The following is a 25,260-nucleotide window of genomic DNA, read 5'->3' on the forward strand; positions in this document are numbered from 1 at the left end:
TGTTCCAATAATGCTTTCTGGACTTGTGTTATTTTTATGAATTTATTTTTATACTGCATTTGCATTCCAGTGGTATAACTACGCCTCCAAAAGTGGTACCTTTTAAACTTTTAAGATAATGCACTGTCACAATGGCTGTTAAGACTATGATTAAAAGATGGTAGGAGGAGCATTTTGAAATATGAAGTGGAATTTGACCTTAGACTATGAAGAGTAGTGAGAGTACTTAAAGGGTGGCTCTTTTTTTTCTTTCTTTCTTTGAGACAGAGTTACACTCTCGTTGCCCAGGTTGGAGTGCAATGGCGCGATCTCAGCTCACTGCAGCCTCTGCCCACCCCGGATTCAAGGGATTCCCCTGCCTCAGCCTCCTGAGTAACTGTGATTACAGGTGCATGCCAACATGTCCGGCTCATTTTTGTCTTTTTAGTAGAGACAGGGTTTCACCACATTGGCCAGGCTGGTCTCAAACTCCTGACCTCAGGTGATCCACCTGTCTTGGCCTCCCAAAGTGCTAGGATTACAGGTGTGAGCCACCGCGCCTGGCCAGGGTAGCTCCTTTTTTGTGGGCACACTTCCCATCTGACCTGTCAAGGTAACAAATTCCCTAGCCCTCGTCCACCCAGCTGGTATTTCCATATCTTTATATTAGAATGTGGCTGTGCCTCTAGGCTAGGGGATACAAGCAAAACAAATAAATATATTTCCTTATTCTTATCCAAGTAGTGGTCTAGCCTCCTTTTGTGATATTTATTTACCTTTTACATTATAAACAATTTAAAAGCAAGAATATGCTTTACCTAATTTTGTATGTTTTCTATAGTGCCCACACCATAATTTGATAAATATTACATATTTTCTCAATATTCATAAAAAATGTTATAAACATATACTGCTGTTTAGTTTATGATTAAACATCATTGTCTTTTCTGATTTCTTGATGAATTATTGATTCCCCTACCATCTGAGTCAGATCCAGCTAAATTCTGCAATAGCACCTTTTGCCTCAGAAACTTTTTTGGCAATAGCAATCTTAAAGCAGTTTCCTTTTTAGAATTTGAGTTTTCAAGTTTTCTTCATATGTTGTCCAATTACGTTAACCAAATAATCTTAAATTAGTTTAATCAAGCCTCAAGTAAAAGACTTTTGCCAAGTGTCAGAATTTGGAATAAAAACAACAGAGCACAGCCCATTCAACAAATGCCTTGAGTTTTCTAGTTGATGTAGCATATAAACATTGAGTATGAAAACTACTAAATCTGAAGAGACGTTTAGCAAACTCTTTAATATGAAAAGGGCCTTATTTCATGGATCTTCATTTTAAAAATTTATGTATTTGGAGTTATGTGATTGTTATTGTATCCAAACTTGTATTTGTCCTTGGTTTATATTTCTTTACAGAATTCTTATTTGAAGGATTAAAGATATTACACTGTACTGGGGCCATTTTTTTCCTGTCAAGAATTGCAGAATTTTAAATAGCCTCATTTCCATTTTTGTGATCTGTGTTCACACTTCTAGTAATAATGAAGTAGAAAACTACTTTTTTTGTACCTTATTGCTAATCTCCAGAGTTTTCTTTTACCTTACCCCAATAGTTTGTGTAGTACACATTCCTTGTAGGGTATTCAGTTTATATACGTCAGATTCTCTAGGGCCATGGCTTTTGCCAGATGAAGCACTTTTGATTTTGAGGCTGATGAAACACAGTGCTGTTATTGATCTGTGCATGACATAGCCTGTCTCTCTCCTAGCAGAGTGTAGCAACATTTATCCAGGAATTTGCAAAATGTCACTTGGATCATGTTCGCAAGGTAAACTGTGCAAAACCCAGGATCAGAGCTGAGAATCCATGTGGAATTGGACGTGACTGTCTTATTCCTATGTCCTGTCTTCTATTCTAGATGAAGCAAGTGGTATTTGTTAACAGAATGTCTGTGTCCTATATTAGACTTTGTAGGAAACTATTATTACCACTTAGAACACTGTGTACTATAAAATTGTTATTCTTATACTCTTTTCAGATTCATTTCTTATTTTACTGAAGAAAATATTAATATGAGAATATGTGACCTGAATAGCATCAGTTAGAAATTTCTTTTCTGTTTAAAATAAAGCAGTGTTATAATATATAGCATAATTTTATATTTCTAGTAGTGTCCTCATTTTTTACATCAACATACTTTCAGGTAGGTATGTCTCATCAGTATCAATATTTCAGGAAGTGAAAAATTATAGCATATTTATCACTATTTAATTGATATAATATTTAATTATGCATATATTTTAGAGTTTGGTTTTAAATGACTAGAATATTGGTATGCACATGGATAGGTATGTTTGTTACAGTTCAATTTAGTTTAATGTACCTAACACATGTAAAGTGCTATAATAATGGGATATTCAACAATGAATTAAATATGATCCTTGTCCCCTGTAATAACAGAGTTGAACATGTGTATAATAACAAAAGGAAATTGTGAGGTATAGAGATACATATGTATATGTGTGCATGTGTATGTATACCATGGATGTTTAAATGCATATGGAGAGAGAGAGTCATTCATTGTTGTCATTCTTGATTAAGGCTTTTGAAGGAGTGGTATTTGGACTTAACCTTAAGTTTTGGTATAATTTTGGAAGTTGTGTGCATTGAGCAAAGTCATTAGAAGAAAAGAAAGCTTGAAAAGATGTCTAACTGACATAGCAGTTTGTTGAGAATAGTGAATAATCTGGTTTGCCTGTGGTTCTCAGCCCTGACCACTTATTATCCTCACCTGGGGAACTTTGAAAACTAGTTGTACCAAGACCTCACCCTACACCAATTAAATTTGAATATCTAAGAGTTAGGCCCTGTACCTTGGTAGTTTTTTAAAGTTCTCAGGTGATTCTGATGTAGAATAAGGACTGAGACCAAGGCTGGAGAGACTAGAGATTGAATGCAAGCAGCTAGATAAATTATTGTTTAAATATCAAGGAATGATTAGGAAGAGATCTAGACAATATTAATAGAAATAGGAAGTTTTTTAAAAAACAAGAGACTTTGCAGTGTTATAACACAAAATGTTTGATGACTAACTGCATATGGGAAGGTAAAGAAAAAAGAGGTAGTTAAGATATTTTTCAGGTTTTTAACAAAGGGAGTAGAAAGTTGATGATAGAAGAATTATATTTGTGACAATGTAATATACTAAATATTGTGGTGAGAAAATACTAAGAAAGTTGAATAAAATATTAAAAAGAGCCTCACAAATGCATGGGATAGGCCTGGCCTAGACATACAAATTTTGCAGCCATGAGTATGTAGATGGCATTTAAAAATGAAGGTGAATGAAATCACCAAGGGTGTGGAGATAGGTAGAAAAGAGATAAGGTCCAAGATCTGAGCTCTAGGCCCTCCAGTATTTAGAAGTTGGACAGATGAGAAACAACCAGAAAGGAGAGCCAGTGAAAGGGAAAAGCAAGAGAAAGGAGTATCTTAGAAGCCAAATGATTAAAGTATATCAAGAAGGGAATGATATACTTTATCATTCTCTATACCAACTGCTGCTTAGTAGAATGAGTTCGTAGGAGGAATTGAGGAATGGGAACAGAAAGAGAGGAATTGGAGGATATAATTAAATATGCATACATTTTAGAGTTATTTTGAGGAGCTTTGCTGGAAAAGTGAGCAGAGAGCCTCTAAAATATAAACACATAATAACTTAGGCTCAAAATAAATAATTCATTTATTCATAATATCAGTACTGTTAAGTAATGCTGATAAAAAGTCATTAAAGATATATATTAACAGGGCAGTAAAAAGTCTTTCTCTAAGTATTTATCAAAAATGTTTACATAATTAGGCCACAAAACAACATTCCACAAATTTCAAAGGATTTGTATCATATGAATAATATTGTCTAACAGAAGTGAAATAGAACATACTTTAAAAAGTTAACTTAAAAATATCTGATGTGAATTTATAGAGGCATTTCTAAAAACTAATGGGTCAAAGAAGAAAACAAAATGAAAATGAAAAATACTTCAGATTGAATGACAATAAAATAATACATATTGAAACATTTAGAATGTGGCTAAGGTGGTACTCAGATGGAAATTTATGTCCTTAAATACTTGTAGTAAGACTAGAAGTCTAAAAATCACAGAGCTAAACATTTTATTTAAGAATGAGAAATTGAATAAACCCAGTGTTGTAGACTAAATATATGTGTTCCCCCATAATTCATAACCCCCAATGTGATCATTTCAAAAGTGGAGCCTTTGAGAATTAATTAGGGTTACATTAGTTCTTGAGGGTGGGGCCCCCATGATGGAATTAATGCCTTTATAAAAAGAAGAAGAGGCCGGGCGCGGTGGCTCACGCCTGTAATCCCAGCACTTTGCGAGGCTGAGACGGGCAGATCATGAGGTCAGGAGATTGAGACCATCCTGGCTAACACGGTGAAACCCCATCTCTACTAAAAAATACAAAAAATTAGCCGGGCGTGGTGGCGGCGCCTGTAGTCCCAGCTACTCAGGCGGCTGAGGCAGGAGAATGGCCTGACCCTGGGAGGCGGAGCTTGCAGTGAGCTGAGATCGTGCCACTGCACTCCAGCCTGGGTGACAGAGCCAGACTCCGTCTCAAAAAAAAAAAAAAGAGGAAGAAACAGTAGATCTCTCTGCTCTCTGCCATGTGCAGATAGATGAGAACATGGCCATCTGCCAACTTGGAAGAAAATGGCCTCACCAGACACCAGCTCTACCCACAACTTGATCTTGGACTTCCCAGCATCCAGATCATGATAAATAAATGTTTGTTATTTAAGCCACCCAGTCTGTGATAATTTATTATAGCAGCCCAAACTAAGACACCCAAAGAAAATAGAAAGAAATATTAAAATAAGGGCAGAGTTGATATTGTAGAAAGTAAAAATGCAGCGGACATGATCAACAAATCCAAAAGCTGGATTACTGAGACTAGTAAGTTGACAAACATTAACAAGTGATAATAAGTGTTAATAAGGATATAGAGAAATTGTAACCTTCATACAATGCTATGGGAATGTAAAATGGCACAGGCATTTTGGGAAATGGTTTGACAGATCCTTGCAAAGTGAAACATAGAGTTACCAAATAACCTTGTACATTCATTTATAGAAGCACTATTCATAGTAGCCCAGAAGGGGAAACAGCCTATGGGTCCATCAACTTATAAATGGAGAAAAAACTGGGGTGTATCCATACAGTGGATTATCATTCATTAATAAAAGGGAATAAAATGCTAACATATGTTACAGTATGGATGAACCTTGAAAGCATATTGCCAAGTGGGAGAAGCTAATAATGAAAGACCATATATAATATGATTCTATTTATGTAAAATGTCCAGAAAAGGCAAAATCCATAGACAGAAAGTGGATTCAGTGGTTGACTAGAGCCGGGGATGGGAAAGGAGTTTCTGTAAATGGGCATGAGTTTCTTTAGAAGTACTCTACAGTTAGTCTGTTGTGGTAATTGCACAACTTAAACGTGCTTAAGAAATAAAGAAGTGTACACCTTAAAAAGATAAAACATGCCAACCAAGAATATTATGTCTGGCAAAACTGTCTTCAAAAATGAAAGTGAAAGAGACTTTCCCAGACAAACAAAAGTAGAGGCACTTCATCACCGCTAGACCTTTCTTAGAAGAAATACTAAATGAGTTATTCAAGTTGAAACAAAAAGATGCTAAATAGCAATACTTAAAAGCATGTGAAAGTATAAAGGTCACTGGTAAGGGTAAATAGTGGTGTGTAATCACTTTTTATTCTGGCGTAGAAATTACAATAAAAGGTATTAAAAACATAACTAAAAATATGATAATGAATACGTAATATAAAAAGATGTAATTTGTTTCACCAAATTATATGTGAAGGGAGAAGTAAAAGTATGAATATTTTGTATGTGATTGAAGTTACATTGTTATCAGCTTAAAAGATTGTTATAAACAATATATGTTGTGTAAGCTACATGGTGATCACAAAGAAAATACCTATAGAAGATACACAAAGAAAGTGAGTAAGGAGTCAAAGCATGTCACTACAATAACAAAAAAAAAAAAAAAAAAAAAAACAGCAATGAAATACAATGGAAGATAGCAACAGAGGAAAAGAGAGACAAAAGAGCTATAAGACAGAAAACAGCAAAGTGGCAATAGGAAATTTTTTCACCATCCATAATTAAATATAAATGGATTACATTCCCCAGTCAAGAGATGGAGAGTTGCCAAATGGATTAAAAAAACAGAATCCAACTATATCCTGTCTCCATGAGACTCACTTTAGTTTTAATGACACAGGCTTATAGTGAAGGGATGGAAAACTATATTCCATACAAAGGGAAAGCAAAGGAGAGAAGGGGTGACTATACCAATATCGGATATTAAATCAGAAACTATTAGAAGAGATAGACATTCACCTGAAAGAAGGGCCTATTCACCTAGAAGATAAAACAGTTACAAATATTTATGCACCAAACCTCAGAACTCCTGTATGTATCATAAGCAAATTTTGACAGAGCTGAAGGGAGAAATAGGCAGCAACACAATAATAGGAGACATAAGCACTCCACTTTCAACAATTGATAGAACAAGATTAATAGGTAATCAGAGAACTTGAACAAAACTGTGGACCAATTGAACCTAACGGATGTGTAGAGAATACTCTACCCAACAACAGCAGAATATATATTATTCACAAGTGCACATGAAACATTTTCCAGGATAGACTACATGTTAGGCCAAAAACATACATTAAATTTAAGAAGGTTGAAATAATACAAAGTATCTTTTCTGATCATAATGGTATAAAACTAAAGATCAGTAGCAGAAGGACAACTGTAAAATCCACAAATGTGTAGAAATTAACCAAAACATTCTTTTTTTTTTTTTTTTTTTGAGACGGAGTCTCGCTCTGTCACCCAGGCTGGAGTGCAGTGGCATGATCTCAGCTCACTGCAAGCTCCACCTCCTGGGTTCAAGTGATTCTCCTGCCTCAGCCTCCTGAGTAACTGGGATTACAGGCACGAGCCACCATGCCTGGCTAATTTTTTGTATTTTTGTAGAGACGAGGTTTCGCTGTGTTGGCCAGGCTAGTCTCAAACTCTTGACCTCAAGTGATTCACTCGTCTTGGCCTTTTAAAGTGCTAGGATTACAGGCATAAGCCACCACCCCCAGCTAAACCAAACAGTCTTAAACAACCAATGGGTTAAAGATGTCACAAAGAAAATTAAAAAATACCTTGAGACAAATGAAAATGAAAACGTACCTGAATTTATGGGCTGCAAGCATAAGCAGCTGTAAGAGGGAAGTTTATGTACTGTACACTTGAAAATTGGTTAAGAAAGTAGATCTCATGTGTTTTATACCATAATAAAAAAGGTAAAAAATTTTTTTGATAAAATTAAATATCTGTTCATGATAAAAATTATCTTAGCAAACTAGGACTAGCAGGGAACTTTTTTATTCTGTTAAAAGATGTTTACCAGAAACCTGAAACAGTTGTTAAAAGGTGTGTACCAAAAATCTGAACTAGCCATCATACTTAGTGATAGAAGTTAGATGCATTCTTTTTGAAATCAGGAAGAATACTTCTATGCCTGCTATCATTGTTTGTCTTTGCTGTTGTACTTGAGTACCTAACTAGCACATTAATATAAGTGACAGCAGTGAAAGTTAAATCTATTAGAAATGAAGAAACAAAACCATCATTAGTTCCCATATGTTATGCTTGTCTCCACAGAATCTCAAGACAAATTACTATGATTAATAAGAGATTTCAGCAAGATTGCTGGATCAATAATATACTGAGATATTAGGACTCATATTCACCAGCAATCAACAGAATATGCAATTTAACAGAAAAATGTGTTTAAATAATAGCAAGTATCTAGGAAGGGAAGTCGTATTACAATTTCAGAGATTGTTAAAATGTGAAATAGTGTTTTTAAATTGCTATATGTTTGGGGAGTCCATTTGTATCTATATTCTAAAAGTACAAAGAAAGGTAAGGGAAAAATAAACAACAAAGTTATTCAGGATGGTGATTATTTCTGGTGGGTCAGGAGAGATGTTCATAGCTTCAACTGTATTGGTAATATATTCTTTGTTGACTGGTTAATACAAAGGCATTCATTGTATTTTTCTTTATATTGAAATATTTCATTAAAAATGAAGAAGGAAATCTGGTGATGTCATTGGTCAGAGAAAGAATGCTGGAGGTGGAACAAATCTTTGCAGCAAGATCTTAAGTTCGGGGGAGTTAACTGCTATATGGGCAAAGAGGAGTCAGAGAAGGAAAACCAAAAGAACTGTACAGAGAACGTGGAGGAAAAATTGAGTACTTTAATAAAGAAACAAGGGAGAGAAAGTTTTTAACAAGAAAAAGAGAAGCTTTGGTCAACAGTGTCAGATCCCATAGAGGAATTGATAGTAGAAAACTGAGAAGAGACTGTTGGACTTTACTAAGAAGACTGTATTAACAAGACTATCTTGATAGCAAGTGATAGAAACAGATTTCAAACTAACATAAGAAAAAAACAAAATCCACAAAATCAAAGGATGAACTGTAGATTATAGACTTGGTAAAGGTACAGAAAATTGGAAACAAACACCCTAATGTTTTTAATGCTTCTATCTCACATCTCTTCATTCCAGACCAGACCAGCTTTCTCCATGCAGCTTTGGCTGTGTGTATTGGCCATGTGGTAAACCTACATTCTTATAGCTTTGCCTCAGAGAAGAAAAGAACTACTCATTCTCATCTTCTACTCTTCCTCTAATTTACAAGATAGTTAAATTTGCAGAACCACAGGAATATAAATACTTTGTCTGTATGTCATTTTGAGTTAGGATTTAGGTTTATTTCATTATATGTTAATTTTCACCTACATGAATAATTGACCGGAATTTCAGAGTCATGCAGGTTACAGAGTAGTTTCTATTGGTCAGGACTGATTTATACATCGCAGTACTTAGGTATTCTTTGCTGTCACCCACTTCAGTTGCCAATCATTGTGGCACTCAAAAGTGCCCCAACAAATTTCCAAAATACACATCGGGATAGTATGTACTATTTGAGAACTACTGATTTAGAAGAAAAGCAGATCAACTGGGTTGATTAGTAAAAATGAAAGAACACCCAGACTTAACCTCTTACTAAAGATCTACATGAATCATTGTCCTTGATGTAGCATAACTGCCTGAGAGTCAGGTATTTATTTGACTTTATTTATTGGGTGACCTACTTTGTTAGGTCAAGCCTTTTTACTTGAAAGAATATGATCAACAGAAAACAATTCTGAATAGAAAATGAAGGGAAGGATGATAGTAGAAGTTCCTATGTGGAATTTTGTGTGTTGGAAAAAATAGCTTTTCAGTGAAATCTGTGAGAAATACCTTAAATAATATAGTATAGGTCAAAGCTTTGCAAATGTCTTTTTTCTATATAAAAGAAATTTCTACTGTATACTATGAAAGACTTTTTTTGGTAATTTTTACATATGTTAGTCCTTAGTTTTTAAAATCCCATTTTAAATGGTATCAGTAACTTTTTATTTCATCAAATCCAAAGATTTTTAAAAGTCCTTTCTGAAAATGTCCATTTTTCACTCTCTTGAATCTTATGAAATTTATACAGGGAATAGAAAAAAACATTATTACTTCTCTTGAGAATTTTTGCAGGGTATATTTATAAATGATCAACATCACATGAATACTTAGTACTGCTGCTGTTAAATTTGTAATGAGTTGCAGGGTTTTGAAATTCCTTGACTGGCTTTCATCCAAGTACTTTATTTTCAAGGCTTAGATACAGTACAACCAATGAGAGACATACAGTTAACTACTGACCCTATCATGAAAATATTTCAGTTTTTAAGTATTAAGATGTTATTTATATTTAGGATATATTTAAGAAACGTATATCTTTCACTAGCTTGAATATATGAATTTGGAGCTGCAAATGATGATCTTTAGCCTTTGACTCTATAACCCCCAAAGTTGGTAATATTTAATTTAGATTAATGTGATAATGTAGTCTTCCTAAGAACTGATTCAAATGTAATTTAAATAACGTCTATATTCATGCTTTTCAGAGGCTTACTGAGAAATTCTTTATCTTATAAAATATAAATTTCAGAAATATATCATGGTCTATTATAAATTTTTAGAAGTCAAAAATTATTCTAAGGAATATTGATGCTTCTCTTTTTGAAGCCTATGTAGGAATTAAGTATTATGAGCAATTTAATACTATACATGGATATTCATTTCCTCTGGCTAGTCCACAAAGGCCTTTTTGAGCAATAAAATACCCATAAAATAAGAAGTAATACTATTGTAATAGCACACCACGAGGACAGGAAAACAATCAAAGTATTGAAATCTGATTTTTAGGAAAACCAAGTTTAATCAGAGATGAATGAGCAATCTTCATGAGACTTCCGCAGATATTTGATAGTCTCTGTTTCTGATAACTCAATCATTATAACTGTACTTGAAAAGTTATGGCCTTTTTTCGTGCGTATGTCTTTAAAATTTGTGAATGGAGTATTTAACATAGACTGCAGTCAAAGAATCTCTCATCTGCATTTACTCTGAGAGAAACTGCAAGGTGGGTGACTCACTGCCATCAGGGTCCCAGAGCTTCTCCCGCTGGGGTGTCAGCTGCAGGAACCTTACCAGCTCAAAACTAGATGCTATCACATATCCTGTTGCCTGTCTGCACTCCCACAGGAATTTAGTAATTAAGTTCCAACAGAGCCATCCTGCCAAGCCTAAAGACAATCCTGGTGCCATAAAACTGGCAGATGCATTCAGCCAGCTCACGAATACACTTTGGGGCCCTCCCCATAGTTGAGGTTGCAGAGGTTTCCTGTGTTGAGAAAAAAAAGTGTTTGGAAAAGTTCTCCCAAACTGCATTGGCTTGGCTTTAAACGTGTTGGGGTATACAGATGCAGGCCGCTGGCCTAGCGTGCTGCTTCACCTAGGTGGTCGCCTGCACTCTGCTCCGGTGCTGTGCATGCTGAATCCCTGGACACTTTTTGGTTCCCCAAGGTAAAACTAGCAGCAGGACTCACAGTTTATCACCATGGTTGCCAACATCCCACCTCAGAGAAATGCTGAAAAAACTGAATCAAATATGAGTGGTTTATTCAACTGAAGTTCAAAATCTTCTTTGATGAAGCTTACATCCCTTGCAGTGTAGCCTGTCAGTTCCTGGTTAACTTTCAGCAAAACACATTTTCTTGGTAAGATGAAAGAATTCTGAAAATCGATGACCATGGCATGTGAAAGAGATGATTTAAGTGAATGTCTGCCTTACTTTCAAACAGCAAATGATGCTGTTCTTAAGTGGCAGTCCAGGTCTCACCACGTGCTTTTTCAATTGATGATGTGGCTGGTCTTTCATATGGGAAGACTACTTGGCTGATCATCTGTTCATCTCCCAAAGTGAGCGCCAAAGGAACTGTTCAGTAACTTTATGTAAGTTTACAGATAAATTTCTTTTGAAGTTTCTGGGCCATGGTTTGAAGAAAGGCCATGGGAAGTTTCTTTTGTTCCATGGGAAAAATGGAAAGTCACCTTTTCTGCATAACTTAGAAGATTAGGGAGTTTGAGGCCAAGTACCATACTCCCTTCATTGTTTCCAACCATAGTGTTTTAACTGCCCATTAATCTCCTTAATTCAGTTACTTCAAAGCTAACATCTAACCCATTTGGTAATGCATTGTCACCTTGACATATATCACTCAAAAAATCCACTTGTCTAAAAAATTCCTGGATGAAGAAATTTTTCACGGGCTTCATGAGAGTTCCACATTACCTCAATGAGGTTTTTAGGCTTAAAAACATCTCCAGTTTTACAAATGGTGATAGTATCTTTATTTAGTCCATCCAAGCCCATCGAAATGGGGATGTTGAACAGCCAAATCTTTGTTTTTAAGAATTTCCTGTTTGGCTTCACTTTCACCTTCAGCAAATTCAGTTTCATTTTCTGATGCTGCAAAGCCAGATCCTTTTGGTGGAAGAGGCTCCAAACTCTGTGTGTACAGTGTCCTCATGCTTCCTTCTCCTGCTGCCACCTGAGAGAGCTCCCCAGGCCTGACCAATCCTCAGTTATGAGGGCAGGGGCTGCCGTTCTTTACTTAGATACAGATAATGCTGTTAACATCGCCCTGAAACATCAAGTACTATTTTTGTTGATCTGGCTTTTTTTTTTTTTAATTGGTTCTCTGAGTAGACATTCACTTAAATCATCTCTTAAATTGGGGTGGATTCTTTTTTTCTTGCTGCCACTCAACTCCAGTACCAAAAAGTATTGACAAAGAGGGTGGAGGAAGAATATAATTAAAGTGGTAAATAGTATATAGGACGTGTGAGGAATAGCTATTTCTATGTTGAATTAACTGAGTTTAAGCAGGAAAAGGAGAGTAAAAAAGAGGAGTTCAGAAAGACATTGCACAGTTTCTCCTTTAGGATATCAAATAGCACTACCATCGTCTTTCTTTCCTATTGAGGAAAGAAGTTAGAATGGGTATGCATTGCAACCTCATAGTCATTAGTAAGGATGTCATATGTAAGTCTAGTGTTTAGGAGGGCTACGATTGAACTCATAATATTACCATATAAACATTGAGAAATTATATTGGTAGTGATGATGATGAATTATTTTGGATATACTTTTGGTTCCCATTATCTGTTCCACTATTTAGTACCTGGTATTTAGTTTTCAAGAGAGCTTTTCTTCTCGTAACTTAAACAGAAGATTTGAAATAACAACAAACCAACAGTCAAACTCTTTTCTGTGAATAGACAAATATTTATTTTTCCCATGAATACTTGAAAGTCAATTATATTAGTTAACTTTCTAAATTTCACATATAACATGTTTTTACTATCCATTATTTTCCCCATACTTGTGGGAACAGAAGTTTAAGTGATGTGGTCAACAAATTCAATTAAAATGCATTCGTTTAGTTATTCAGATTATTTTGAAAGAAACTACCTTGCTAATATCACATAGGTTAAAATTTGCTATAAAGGCATATAATGTTAAAAGTATTCATATAAATTAAAAGTACTTGTTAAACATTTTGAGTATTTTTGGTCTTTCAGAATTAAAAGTATTAGTAAACTGTTTTGAATAATTTGACACTTGAAATAATAGTGTTGATTTTCATTTTGAGAAATAATATTTAAACATAGTTACAAAATAATTATTTAATTGGACATTAGCTAGAACTTATGTTACAAAGTATAAGGGCACTGAATTACTTTAACTCCTTGTAAATGTTATTGAGAGTAGCATATCTCTTATCCATATGCGGATATCCATATTTCTCTGATAGAACCTAATTTGAACACATCAAGACAGATTGGCATTTTCAGACCCATAAAAAAACTGCTTTGTTAATTGCAAACCACATTTAGTATGACCTTATAACAAAGTAGCACTTTAAGTGTCATGCTTTGTCTTTAATGTGCACACTGGAGCTGGGTTCATCTGTACCAGACAACTACACTTCATGAAAAGAGGTTTTTTTCTTGATAGGCAATTAGCAGTAATTAGGAAGATTCACCTCAATAAGATGTCAACATGAGATTGTTTAAAAAAGTTGAATGTCAGTGACTTAAAAAAGGAAGTTCTTCTGACACCTGTGTATGGCATGTGAAACATGAAATGTTAATTTAACTTTTCTGCTTATTATTCATGCACAATATTGTTTTGTCATTCAGACTCTGCATTGACAGAGTGTAAGGGTGTTAAAATAGTGTTGCTAGAATAAAAAGAGGATTAATCTACCATTGGCCAATTAGCCAAAAGGTACTTAATGGTCTCTAAAGGCTACTGAAGTCTAACTACTAGCAAAAGCATTGATGAAAAGTCCTCTATATTACCTTCATTTGCTTGACATTTTGTGAAACACAGTGTAGCCCTTTCATAACTGCAGTTGTCAGAAAATAGTTTATAAATGAGTGATGCAGTAACTTAGTGGATTTTTCATAAGAAATTTTGTTACATAAATAATTACGTCTCAGCCTAAGATCTTTTTTTGGTTATTGGTTTTTATTTTTTAATTCTTTCTCTTGGTGATCTCAAGTATCGTAACAAAAGAAAATTAATGTTTTAAATTTAAAAGTCTTGTTACTAAACTTGGAAGTTATTAATCTGAACTATTTACCTTTTTAAATAAGTCTTATATGGAAAATATTTGTTAGTGACATAGAAAATGATGGCATTGTCTTGATAACTCATACATTTTAATTGACTGTGAATTTAGTCCTATACCTGGACAACATACAGAATTTTATTTCTTTCCATTTTATCCCCTTTAAAAGTATAATATTCTCAATAAAAGAACATTGATTCTATTCACAGGAGGGAGAATATCATTAAAATTATGGTGACTTTCTAGGGCGTTCTTGCCTATAGAATTTACATATATCCCATTCAATTAGAATTTTCTCTCCAGTCTCATTTATTTACATTCTGGTAACGTAATTTATGTTGTAATTTTTTAAAAACACAGTAAGATTTTAAAATTGCTGCCTCTACTTAATTATGAATCGGAATAATCAGATTGTGAGAATGTAAATGAACTTATTTCTGTATTCAACATTAAATAGTCTTAAGTCAGTCCTAAGCATAATTTAAGATGAGATATTTTGGAGAAGTTATTGGAAACAGATCATTCTCGTTTAATGATTGCTTTTCTCTACTTGGATTGTCAAGCCCTTTGGCTTTCAAAAGGAGAAAGAAAACATGGAGAGTACATTATTGTTACAGATGGCAACTAAGCCTCACTTTTTACTCTGGTTACTGATTCACCTTTTTCAATATTGAGCGTCTCACCGTTACTCCAGTGTGGACTGCAAAGTGTTCTTTGGCCACCAGCTATTTCCTGCATAGACCTCCCAGAAACTCTGATCCAGTGTCTCTGGCATTCCACCTCATGTTTGGCTGTATTTTCTAGAATTTTGTGTCTTTATGTTTCAGACTCTACTATCCCAACTATTTCCAAATATTTTAAATGGTTCGTTACTTTAAATTTTTAATCCAGTGGTAAAAAACAAATAGGAAAGACTGAACTATGTCTTTGAATGCTGTAGGATGGATATTGTCCAGAAAAAAACCGTAGGTCAGAATCATTTTCATTTTAGAAGTGAAGAGCTATACCCAATCCCATTCGTTTCCCTTGGAGCACTGCTTCTGAACTGGTTGGATACCCAATAGCATTTTCTTTACATGTGCTACAACTAGCAACATGTTCGTTGAATAGGCAGATATTGAGTATTTTATTCTTCCGAGACATGAAGATCAGAGAGTATCTAAAAATATATTGTTTTGGGAGTAATTAGGGAAATGATTTTCTCAGCTTTTTTTCTAAGCCCTTTGTTTCTCATTATGGGGCCTGAAGAATATTTTCCAAGGGCCTTGTTTTATTTTTTCTGATAGTTCGTTCCTGAACATTAAAATGTTTACCAGGTCTCCCTGATGGAGAAGGGATGCCTGATGTCCTCAGACTGCCCCCAGTTTACTGACCAGTGATTTGGCAACTATCTTCTCTTGAGTAAAAGTTGGAAAGCAGAGTGGTCATAGATCTAGGCTAGTACATTCAATGCTGTACTTAGCTTCTAGATCACATTTTACAGAACAAATCAGGGGAATATGGGGAGGGAAACAGGCTTTAGTCAGCATTTACCAGACAGGAATTGAAGGTAGCAGCAGTTCCCTCAGCTTCCCGTTTTGTTTCTTCATAGCACTTACTATAGTTTATTGTTATGTATTTCTGGATTACAGACCAGTAGCTACCTAAAGGCAAGGATTATTTATAACCTTTTTCTTACTGAAAACAGAGAACTAGCATAGTGCTAACTACATAGTATGTGTAAAAAGAATAAATGATAGGTATTGAATCAGGTTCTGAATCTAGGTACTCCATATCTAAATCTACCAGCAAATGTCAGGTTGGTGCCATCAATGAAAGCAGTTTGTGAATGAAATCCCATATAAGAAAATAAGGGAAAATAGGCCAGGGGAGACTAATTTACCCTATTCATGGGATTCTACAGTTACAGTTGAGAGCAGCAAACAAAAGTTTCTGGTCAGGGGCTTTTTGCTTGTCAGTTAAACTACAAAATGCAGATCTGGTAGAGGCAATTTATATTTCTAGCATAGAAAATAGAACATAAAAATAAACTGAAAAAGAACAAAAAAAAATTAAAAGGAAAATGGGGGTCAGGCACAGTGGCTCATGACTATAATCCAAGCATTTTGAGAGGCCGAGGCGGGAGGATTGCTTGAGGCCATGAGTTCAAGACCAGGCTGGGCAACACAGCAAGATCCCATATCTACAAAAAAATTTAAAAATTAGCTGGGTATTTTTACTCACTGTAGTCCCTGCTACTCAGGAGGCTGAGGCAGGAGGATCCCTTGAACCCAAGAGTTTGAGGCTGTAGTGGGCTATGATTAAACCACTGTACTCCAGCCTGGGCAATAGAGCAAGACCTTGTCTGAAAAGAAAATGGGACAATTTGTAAAGCAATTGAATAAATAAAATGAATACAAAATTATGGATAAAGAAAAAAAAAATCCAGAGTGAGAATATTATATAAACTCTACACACTGTGGGGTTTGGGAGACTTTCTTGAGATGGGACAGAGTGGCAGTAAGATAACAAGAAGTAGATTCTAGAAAGGCACTGATGTAAAAAATATCAGGACCCATATTAATCTTCTGTGCTACAAAACACAAATTTAGCAGCTGAGAAACAACATATGCATTCATTACCTCACAGTGTCATTGGGTCAGGAGTCTGATACAGCCTAGTGGGGTGCTCTGCTCAGAATGTGGCAAGATTGCAATCAGTGTGTCAGCCAGGCTGCCTTTTTTGAAAAATTCAGTTCCTTGTGGGTATAGGACTGAGGTCTGTGGCTTGCTGGCTGACAGCCAAGGATCATTCTCAGCTCATTGAGGCCTCCCTTCGGTCTTGTCTTGTAGCTCCTTTCATAACATGGCAACTTACTTCTTTAAAGCCAGCAGGGGAATCTCCCTGACCTCAGAGAATGCCTCTGGCCTTCTTTGAAAGGGCTCATCTGATTAGGTCAGGACCAGCCAAGAAAAGCTTGCTTTTGATTAACTCTCAGAAACTTGATTAGGGACCCTGACCCTAATTACACCTACAGAATTCTCTTTGCATATAACATAATGTAATCATGGGAATGACAACCTATCATATTTCTGGGTCCCATACAAGGGGAGGGTATTGTACCAGAGCATGTCATCTGAGAATTGTGTCTACCACAGGATATTATACTGAAGAATAAGTTTTTCAGTACATTCTTATTTCTTCTTACGGTCACTTAGAGAGTTCTCTCCTTTTCAGGGATTTATGCTTCCTCAATGTTAAATTTAAATAAATTATTAATAGATAGTGTCTAGTTTAAAAATTTTATAGTGTTAAGTTCTATTTTATAACCTTTGGTTAGAAATAATTGACTACACGTAAATCAATACGAATCTCAGTACTTATTCTTGTTGAAGTCAAATTTTAAATTGAAATAGATGTTTGGGAGACTATAGACGGATTGCACTGCTGCGGATATAGAGTCAGAGGAGCATATCTGCCTTCAATACCTGTGTAGTAGTGTAGGAGGGATCCTAGATTGATTCTAGTCAAACAAGTAACTATGACTTAAGACAAACTAAAGTTTCTGTCATGAGAGAAATTACCAGGTTATTATGTATATACATGTTAAAGTTTTATTAATCTAGCTCCTCAGCCTTTAACACTTCTCAGACACTATTAGTAGCCTTTACCACAAGATAACAATGCTGACAATGAACATCTACTACGTGCAATCACAAACGTTTTAAGATTCTGTCCTCAAGATCACCTTTGTTAGGTAGACAAGCACCGTCTCTTTTTAAAACGAGGAAACAAAGCCATGTGTTTGTGCAAGCTCACTCAGCTGGTAAGCAGTAGACCCAGAGAATATGAATCCAGAAATTATGATTCTTCCATGTGTGTTTTGTTATCACTTGTTCTTAACATAATGTGACTTAAATGCTTATAAATATTTGCTTGAAGATGGAAAGGCAATAGTAGAGAAATAGGAATCATGCTGCTAATAAACAAGAAAACTCACAATTTTAAGAGTAATCTTAATTTATTGGTAGATTTTTATGGCACAGTCTCTTTCTAACAAGGTCACCCACAAAAGTTGTCTCAGCCTACAGCAAATGTAAGCAAAAGAAAGTTATTTATACATTTTTTCTCATCTATAGCTTTCTCAGTAAGAAGTAGAATTTTTAAACTGAGAGAAGTTAATAAGAGAGCTCCAGTTATTTGTCCACAATGCTAAGGAGAACCAAAGGTTTCCAAACTGATGGAATGTGTGATTTACATATTTCCTGTTTTTCAACAGATGCTGCGTAGCATTTCTATGCATATATAACTAACACCGGAAATATGTTTTCAAGATTGTAGATTTAAAATATTGTTTAATCAAAATATTATTTTTTAATAAAGTACAAGTCATTTAGTTTACTGCCTCTGTAATTTCCGTTTTTCTTCATTTAATACATTTTTATATTGTTAAATTGAAGTTGAAAGTTACGTATGCATGTCTTTTAGAAGAATGTATTTATTGACTTGATCTTTCCTCAGTGGAGGCACATTTATAGTTTCAGGATCTGCCAGGTAGAAAGATTAGACAGAAATCTGGTGGCATACAAGTATAACAAATGAGAGAAGCCGCCTAAGTATTCCAGTAAGAAGAAAGGAACAAAGAAGTCTTCATGAAGGAGGAATACTAAGCTGCCCTTTAAAGATGAGACAGATTTCAGCAGAAAGAAACACCATGTGTAGACTCATCCATGTAAAAATGGCAGGCAGGTTTGGGGAACGGCAGGCAGGTTTGGCTTCATATGATGCCTGACAGCAACACAAATTGAAGCCTAAGCTTAGAGAGCCTTATTATCCACAAACATTTGAGCTTTATTCTATTGGAATGAAGAACCCATGAAGGGCTTTGATTAAGGGAATAACTGGTCAGTGTTGTTTTAGGAAGTTGTATAAAAGGTGGAATGAAGGTAGGGAAATGTTGACGGCAGAGAGAGGGTTATTGTAATAGTCTTAATGAGATAATGAGGGTTTGCATTAAGAGAGTGGCTGAAAGGAATGAAAATGAGAAACACTATGTAATTTGCAGAACCTGACAATTGATTGGACATAGGGAATGAATAAACAGGGAGGGAGATGGATTCAAGCTTGAATATTAGACAGGAAGATTTCCAGGTTTAAGGAAACTAAGAGTTTACTATTAGATATTAATTATTAGGTTCTTTTGGGACAACTGATGAACAAATTTCATGGAACAAATTTCATAAACAATTTCCTAAAATTCTATAGAACCATGCTTTTAGATTATAAGGTAAAATATAGCCAAATAGTTTTTTTCACCACAGCATACTTTTTATGTTGCCAGAACATAGTTTAATCTGAAGTATATCAAGTTCTAGTTTTGAATCCATGATCTTAAATATTCACATTTAATAATATGCACTTACATATACAAATACATATATAATGATGGTATAGTTTCTAGAAATTGTGTTTTAAATATAGTGTTAATACTTAAGTAACATGTTTCATGTTCATCTTACTGTACACTTTAGCTACATCTTTTGCTATTTCTAATTGGAATTTTTAACAAAGAAAAATTTTTCCCCCTCTGAGAGATTTCAGTATCATTTTGTCTAATTGTACCTTATGTTAAGGTACCACATTATAAGCTTCTTTGGAATAATAAAATAGTAATGCAAATACCCTCTTAAGCAGCTCTGAGTTGTTATGCCATTATAGTTTGGTGACATTCTGCTGACTATAGATTGGTGAATGAGAAGGGCTAACATTAAGATGGTTTCTTTTATACTCCTTCATAAAAACATTACTATTATATCATTTAGCAAAATGTTTATGCTATTAAAAATTCAAAATGTAAGGAGTTTAGTGCATTTCTACCTCAACATTAGAAACAGGACCTTTCAACAATCAATCAAGTGCATAAAACTGAGCGAGTTTGTTTGCACGCTGTTTATTTGAACTAAATCTCTAACAAGCCTCGTCTGCTAATTGGACTTAACATTTATGTTGCTAAATGAGAAGCATTTTGGCTGCTATATAGGATGGTAAGACCTACCCAGTGGAATAAACAGCTAACATCTGTTATCCTGTCCTGCTCCAGCTTGGCTTTTCCCAGTTAAGTACTACATCAGCCCTGAAGTCGAGGTTATCAAATATGTGAATCTCTGGCTCACCCATTTATGTGTGAAGGTAAAGAAATAGTGCATCATCAGTCAGGACCAGCCAACCAAAAGATATTGAGTACAGCTGGTTCACTTTGTTTTAACTTTGCAAGCCCTACTACTATAAGCAAAATCTAATAGAGGTTAAGATTTTTGTAAAGTTCGTATAATAACTATAATTAATTTCAGTTCTCTTTAATATTTTCCTAGCTGTAGACTTTTATGCTGATAATTATTAGATTAAATGTAGTTACTTTTATAATATATTTATATTTATTTTCTTTTTTTAAAAAAAGAAGCTAAATTTGGATTTGGCTGGGCTTCGGAAAGAAAAAGAAGATTTACTAAAGAAATTGGAGTCCTCATCTGAAATCACAAGTTTGGCAGAAGAAGTTTCCCAAGTAACATTTCCACGGATACAAGTTACATCACTTGGTCCTTCAAGGAGCATGGATTTGGAAATGAAGCAATTACAGTGTAAATTAAAGGTGATTATAAAGTTTAGTAAGCATGAAAACATGTATTATGCTTGAATCCTGCAAGACATATTTATATGAACACTGATTTTTTCTAATAAAGGTAAATTATAGTATAGATAATCCAAAATTATTAATATTGCCATCATCATTAATTTTTAGCCCGGTAGATTCTTATCTGATAATGAATACTACCATTCTCTGAAAAAGACAAGACACCATGAAATCCTAATTTAGGAGCTGATATAAACTGGCCGATATCTGCTACTCTAATACTTCTTTCTGCCCCCATGCCTCCCTCCAGCTAAACAGAATCCTTTCAGACATGTAATATGTCAACATAAATAGAATTGCTTTTCTCTGCATACTTCCAGCAAGTTAAACTTGAGAGTGAAACCAACCCACTTTTGCTCTCTGCTTCTTCTCCCTCCCACTTATCTCCTCCTTCTCTGTCTCCAACCAACAACCAAATTAAAATAGTAGGAAGTATGTAGAAAAAAAGCAATGAGAGGAAAAAAAAAAAAGAATCTAAGACCAAGCAAAACTGTCAGCAACTTAAAAGTAAGGCTGTCCTTAGTTTAAGTAAATTCCCTTGTAAGAAATAGGATTTGTGAGTGAGTTTTAATTGGAAAGTTCATTTTCATGCTTCTTAAGCCCATTTATTCCTCACATATTTAAATATTTTCTTCAGTGGGGGTTGCTAGCTAGAAGCTAAAAAGGGCAGTGTATATGGGACCATTGCTATAATGTGAGTCACTAGAAAGAAAATCCTGATTGTAAATGCACAGAGTACATTAGAAATGGAATAATCATCCCTGTTAGGAGGGTACTGGAATACTATGTTGAAATGTCAAATAGACTCGTCATTGTTTTCAATCCCAAATAGGGTATGTGCACCCTTCAATAATATATCTTTTAGTGCAGATTTACTCATAGGATAAATAGGATAAAACTTAAAATAAATGAGTTTATTATTGCTTGAAAATAATTTGCTTTATTAATAGTAACCAAATATACAAACTAGCATTGGGATTCTTCTTGAATACCATCTTCTTTAGACAGTTTTTATGTGTAAAACTTGGGTCAGTCACAACATTTTATAATCTTAAATAACTTATAAAATATTAGAAATGTGAGGGAAAAAGTGTTATGCAATTTTGGGGCATGAACCTTAAAATGTGTCTCTGAAAATGAGGGATAAAATGTGTAAACTGAACATTTCAGTGTTAAGGTTTCATATAGAGAAGATAAAATCATTGAGATATTCCTTGATCTTATCTATCACATAGACTTTAATTCTTCCTTCTGTGATTCTTCGTGTATTTAAGTCCTCATGATTCTAACTTTGTTTTTCACCAAGATAAAATAGAGTGCTAGATCCAGTATTGTCTAATCTGACTTCTAGAAGACATAGTTTTAAGTTGATTTATACATAAATCATAATTTATGATTTTTACATAAACAGTTTTTCATTGATTTATATTTTACTTATTTTACTTACTACAAATGGTCTAATAATTTTTGGTAATAATAGATCCATATGAGTGTCTGTAAGTTCTTTGTATTATGATTTTTCATGGTGTAAGCTTTTACCCACGTACAGGTCTCTCTCTTGGTTTGGAGGAATGTAGGAATCAGAAAGAGAACTAAAGCAATTAGTTTGAATTGATTGTCCATAATCTAACCTAGAGTCTTGGAACACTGACCAAACTGCATAGGGACAGAAAGGATAAATTTTTACTTTTGTTTTGTTTCATATTTTCATATAGAAATTTCCTAGAAGACCAAGTATCTTTAAGTATATAATACTCTCTACTACTAAAAATTTTTGTTTTGATTCTGGTTTGTAGAGATTCCATAACAAAATACCACAAACCGGTTGTCTTAAACAGTGAACGTATATATTATTCTCACAGTTCTAAAGGCTGGAAGTCTAAGATCAAGGTGTCAACAGGTTTCATTTCTGTTGAGGCCTCTCTCCTCGGTTTGTAGATGGCTGTCTTCTCCCTGTGTCTTTACATGGTCTTCCCTCTATGTGTCTTTGTGTCCTAATTTCCCTGCTTATAAAGACACCGCTCAGACTGAATTAGATTCCACCCTAATAACCTCATTTTACCTGAATTATCTGTTTAAAGGCCTTATCTCCAAATACAGTCACATTCTAATGTACTGGAGGTTCAGTGAGAACTTCAACATACTAATTTGTTTAGAAGAAATAGAATTTGGCTCATTCCAGATATCAAACTGATAATATAGTGATTTTTAAATAAGTAGCTTATTTTCTGCTTAATGTTTTTAGACTTAATTGAGAAAATTGGCTAGATTCGAATATACTAAAGGTTTATACACACCTTTTCTGTACTATGCAGTTAATATTACACTTTTCTGTGTAATTTTATATATGTTTTTCTGATGTCTGTGGTTCATTTACAGTTGAGAAAACTGAGACACAGAAAGAGTAAGTTACTTGTCCAAGATCACACAGGTACTGCATATAGAGCTGAGATTAGAACTCTAACCATCTGGCTCCATAGTCCATGCTCCTAATCATTATACTATGCAAGTTTTAAAAAAATATTCAATAAGCTTTGTATAGGAAAGCTGTAACAGGGATGACTTTTTACCATTGTGACATTTTTGATGTATATGTTTTACACCAGATTTTAAGTCATGTTACAGATAAATATTGTGTAGTAGGGAATGGAAAAGGGACAAAAGACCTGGGTTTCAATCAATTTTTGGCCATTAACTTCTCGTCAACCTGGTCAAGGAAATTACTTAACTTTTCTAGAGGTCTAAAGCAGAGATACCTTTCTACCCATCTGATAAAAATTTTTGAGGATCAAATGAAATAGCTGTTAGATTTAGAGATCTTGGCCAAAGTGTATCTCAACCTGGCGTTTTATTTATTATAAATTGCTTTTCTCTCAATTCTCCAAGTCAGAGTTAACAGTATTTTCAGCCACATAAAATACAGCCTTAAGTCTAAAAACAGAAAAGAATCAACCAGTTATCTTAATATCCACTTAATTCATTCCATTGAAGATACTCTCAGACTTTATTTACTGCCTGTATCTTTTATTTTAAATACAATTCTAAGTTTATTTTACTTCTCAGCAGAAAACACCTTCAGTGCAGCACGCTAGAAGTATGCATATTAAGGGGAAGGATGATTGTTTTTAGGCAGGAATAATGACACAAGCAAAAAATTACAACCAACAGATTGACAGGAAAAAAAAAGGCAATATGAAAATGTTAAGGTAAATACAAAATTAGAAAAGCACAGTCTGGGACCATTTAGAGGAGGGATAAGTAGACATTTATATCACAGTAGTCCCTAAAACCATCACTATATTATAGTATGGTGATAATATAATACGTATTAGTATATCATATATAATTTATAGTGATAATATTTATAATATAATATCACTATATTAACATATCACTATTAGCTTAGCATAATCATGGATGTTCATATTTCTAACTGAATGAACAATCATCAGAGAAAGAATTGAAAATTAATGATTAAAGCAAACGCTTCAATTATTTGATAAATTGACTAGTGTGGAACATATTCAAGCAGTGCTGGAAATAAGATACTGTACATCACTAAACATGCAAACTATGGTATAAATTTTGATTGCATTACACACACATTTGATCAAAACATAACATTCAAAAGAGTTGCCATGCTGAAGTAGCTTTGAGTTTTTAAGAAAAATTAACATTTCATGTAAAAATTAAAATTACTTCAAATGTTCTATTTGTATGTTATATCCATGAGATATTTAAAGTCAGTCTGATGAATTACATTTACCTTGGGTAACTAAAGTTTAATCTTTTCAAACTCAAATTATTTTTAGCATGAGTCAAACATCCAAATCTAGGAATAGTTCTAATAGAAACAATTTATTGTAGTTTAGAAATATTAGCTAAATAACTACTCCAAATATTTTAACAGCTATTATATTTTATTTATATTCATTTAATACTTTTAAAACTTAACAAATGGATTAATGTGAGTATGTCAACATTATCTTGAATGTGGAAAAACTAAAGTACTGAAAAGACTAAGTGATGTCTTAGATTATACATTTAGTTGGAACTAGAGTCAAAATTGAAAGGTGTTCTAACACTGTAGTTACCACCTCTGGTTCCTAGGCTGTACTGACAACAAATACCACAGGACTGTTTTGCTTTGAAAAACTAATAATTGTTTATAAATAATTTAATAAGTAGTGTTATTAATAACCTAAAGTAAAGAAGGATTGAGTATTCATGAGGTTTTCTATCAGTTATCGTTATTCTCTAACAAACTATCCCAAAGTATCGTGGCTTAAAACAACAGTTTATTATTTCTTACGATTTTGTTGGTTGACTGGGAAGTTCTTTTGTTGGTCTCTTCTGGGCAACCTCATATCCCTGGATTTTTTCAAACCGAAGGTTTCCCTAG

The 25,260-nt window shown here is 34.2% G+C and overlaps 1 protein-coding gene and 1 pseudogene across 2 annotated transcripts in view; one reads left to right on the forward strand and one right to left on the reverse strand.

Moving 5' to 3' along the window:
* The window catches only part of CNTLN (centlein), a 361,398-nt gene that overhangs the window by 288,092 nt on the left and 48,046 nt on the right, over nt 1-25,260 (forward strand). For both annotated transcript variants that reach the window (XM_031654268.1, XM_031654269.1), the window contains exon 19: nt 20,625-20,816. In XM_031654268.1, the coding sequence (XP_031510128.1) occupies nt 20,625-20,816 (192 nt within the window). The remainder of the gene's footprint in view (nt 1-20,624; nt 20,817-25,260) is intronic.
* On the reverse strand, nt 10,708-12,079 carry LOC116270122 (annotated as a pseudogene).

The sequence above is a fragment of the Papio anubis genome, chromosome 13 (genome assembly GCF_008728515.1).
Source record: "Papio anubis isolate 15944 chromosome 13, Panubis1.0, whole genome shotgun sequence".
NCBI lineage: Eukaryota > Metazoa > Chordata > Mammalia > Primates > Cercopithecidae > Papio > Papio anubis.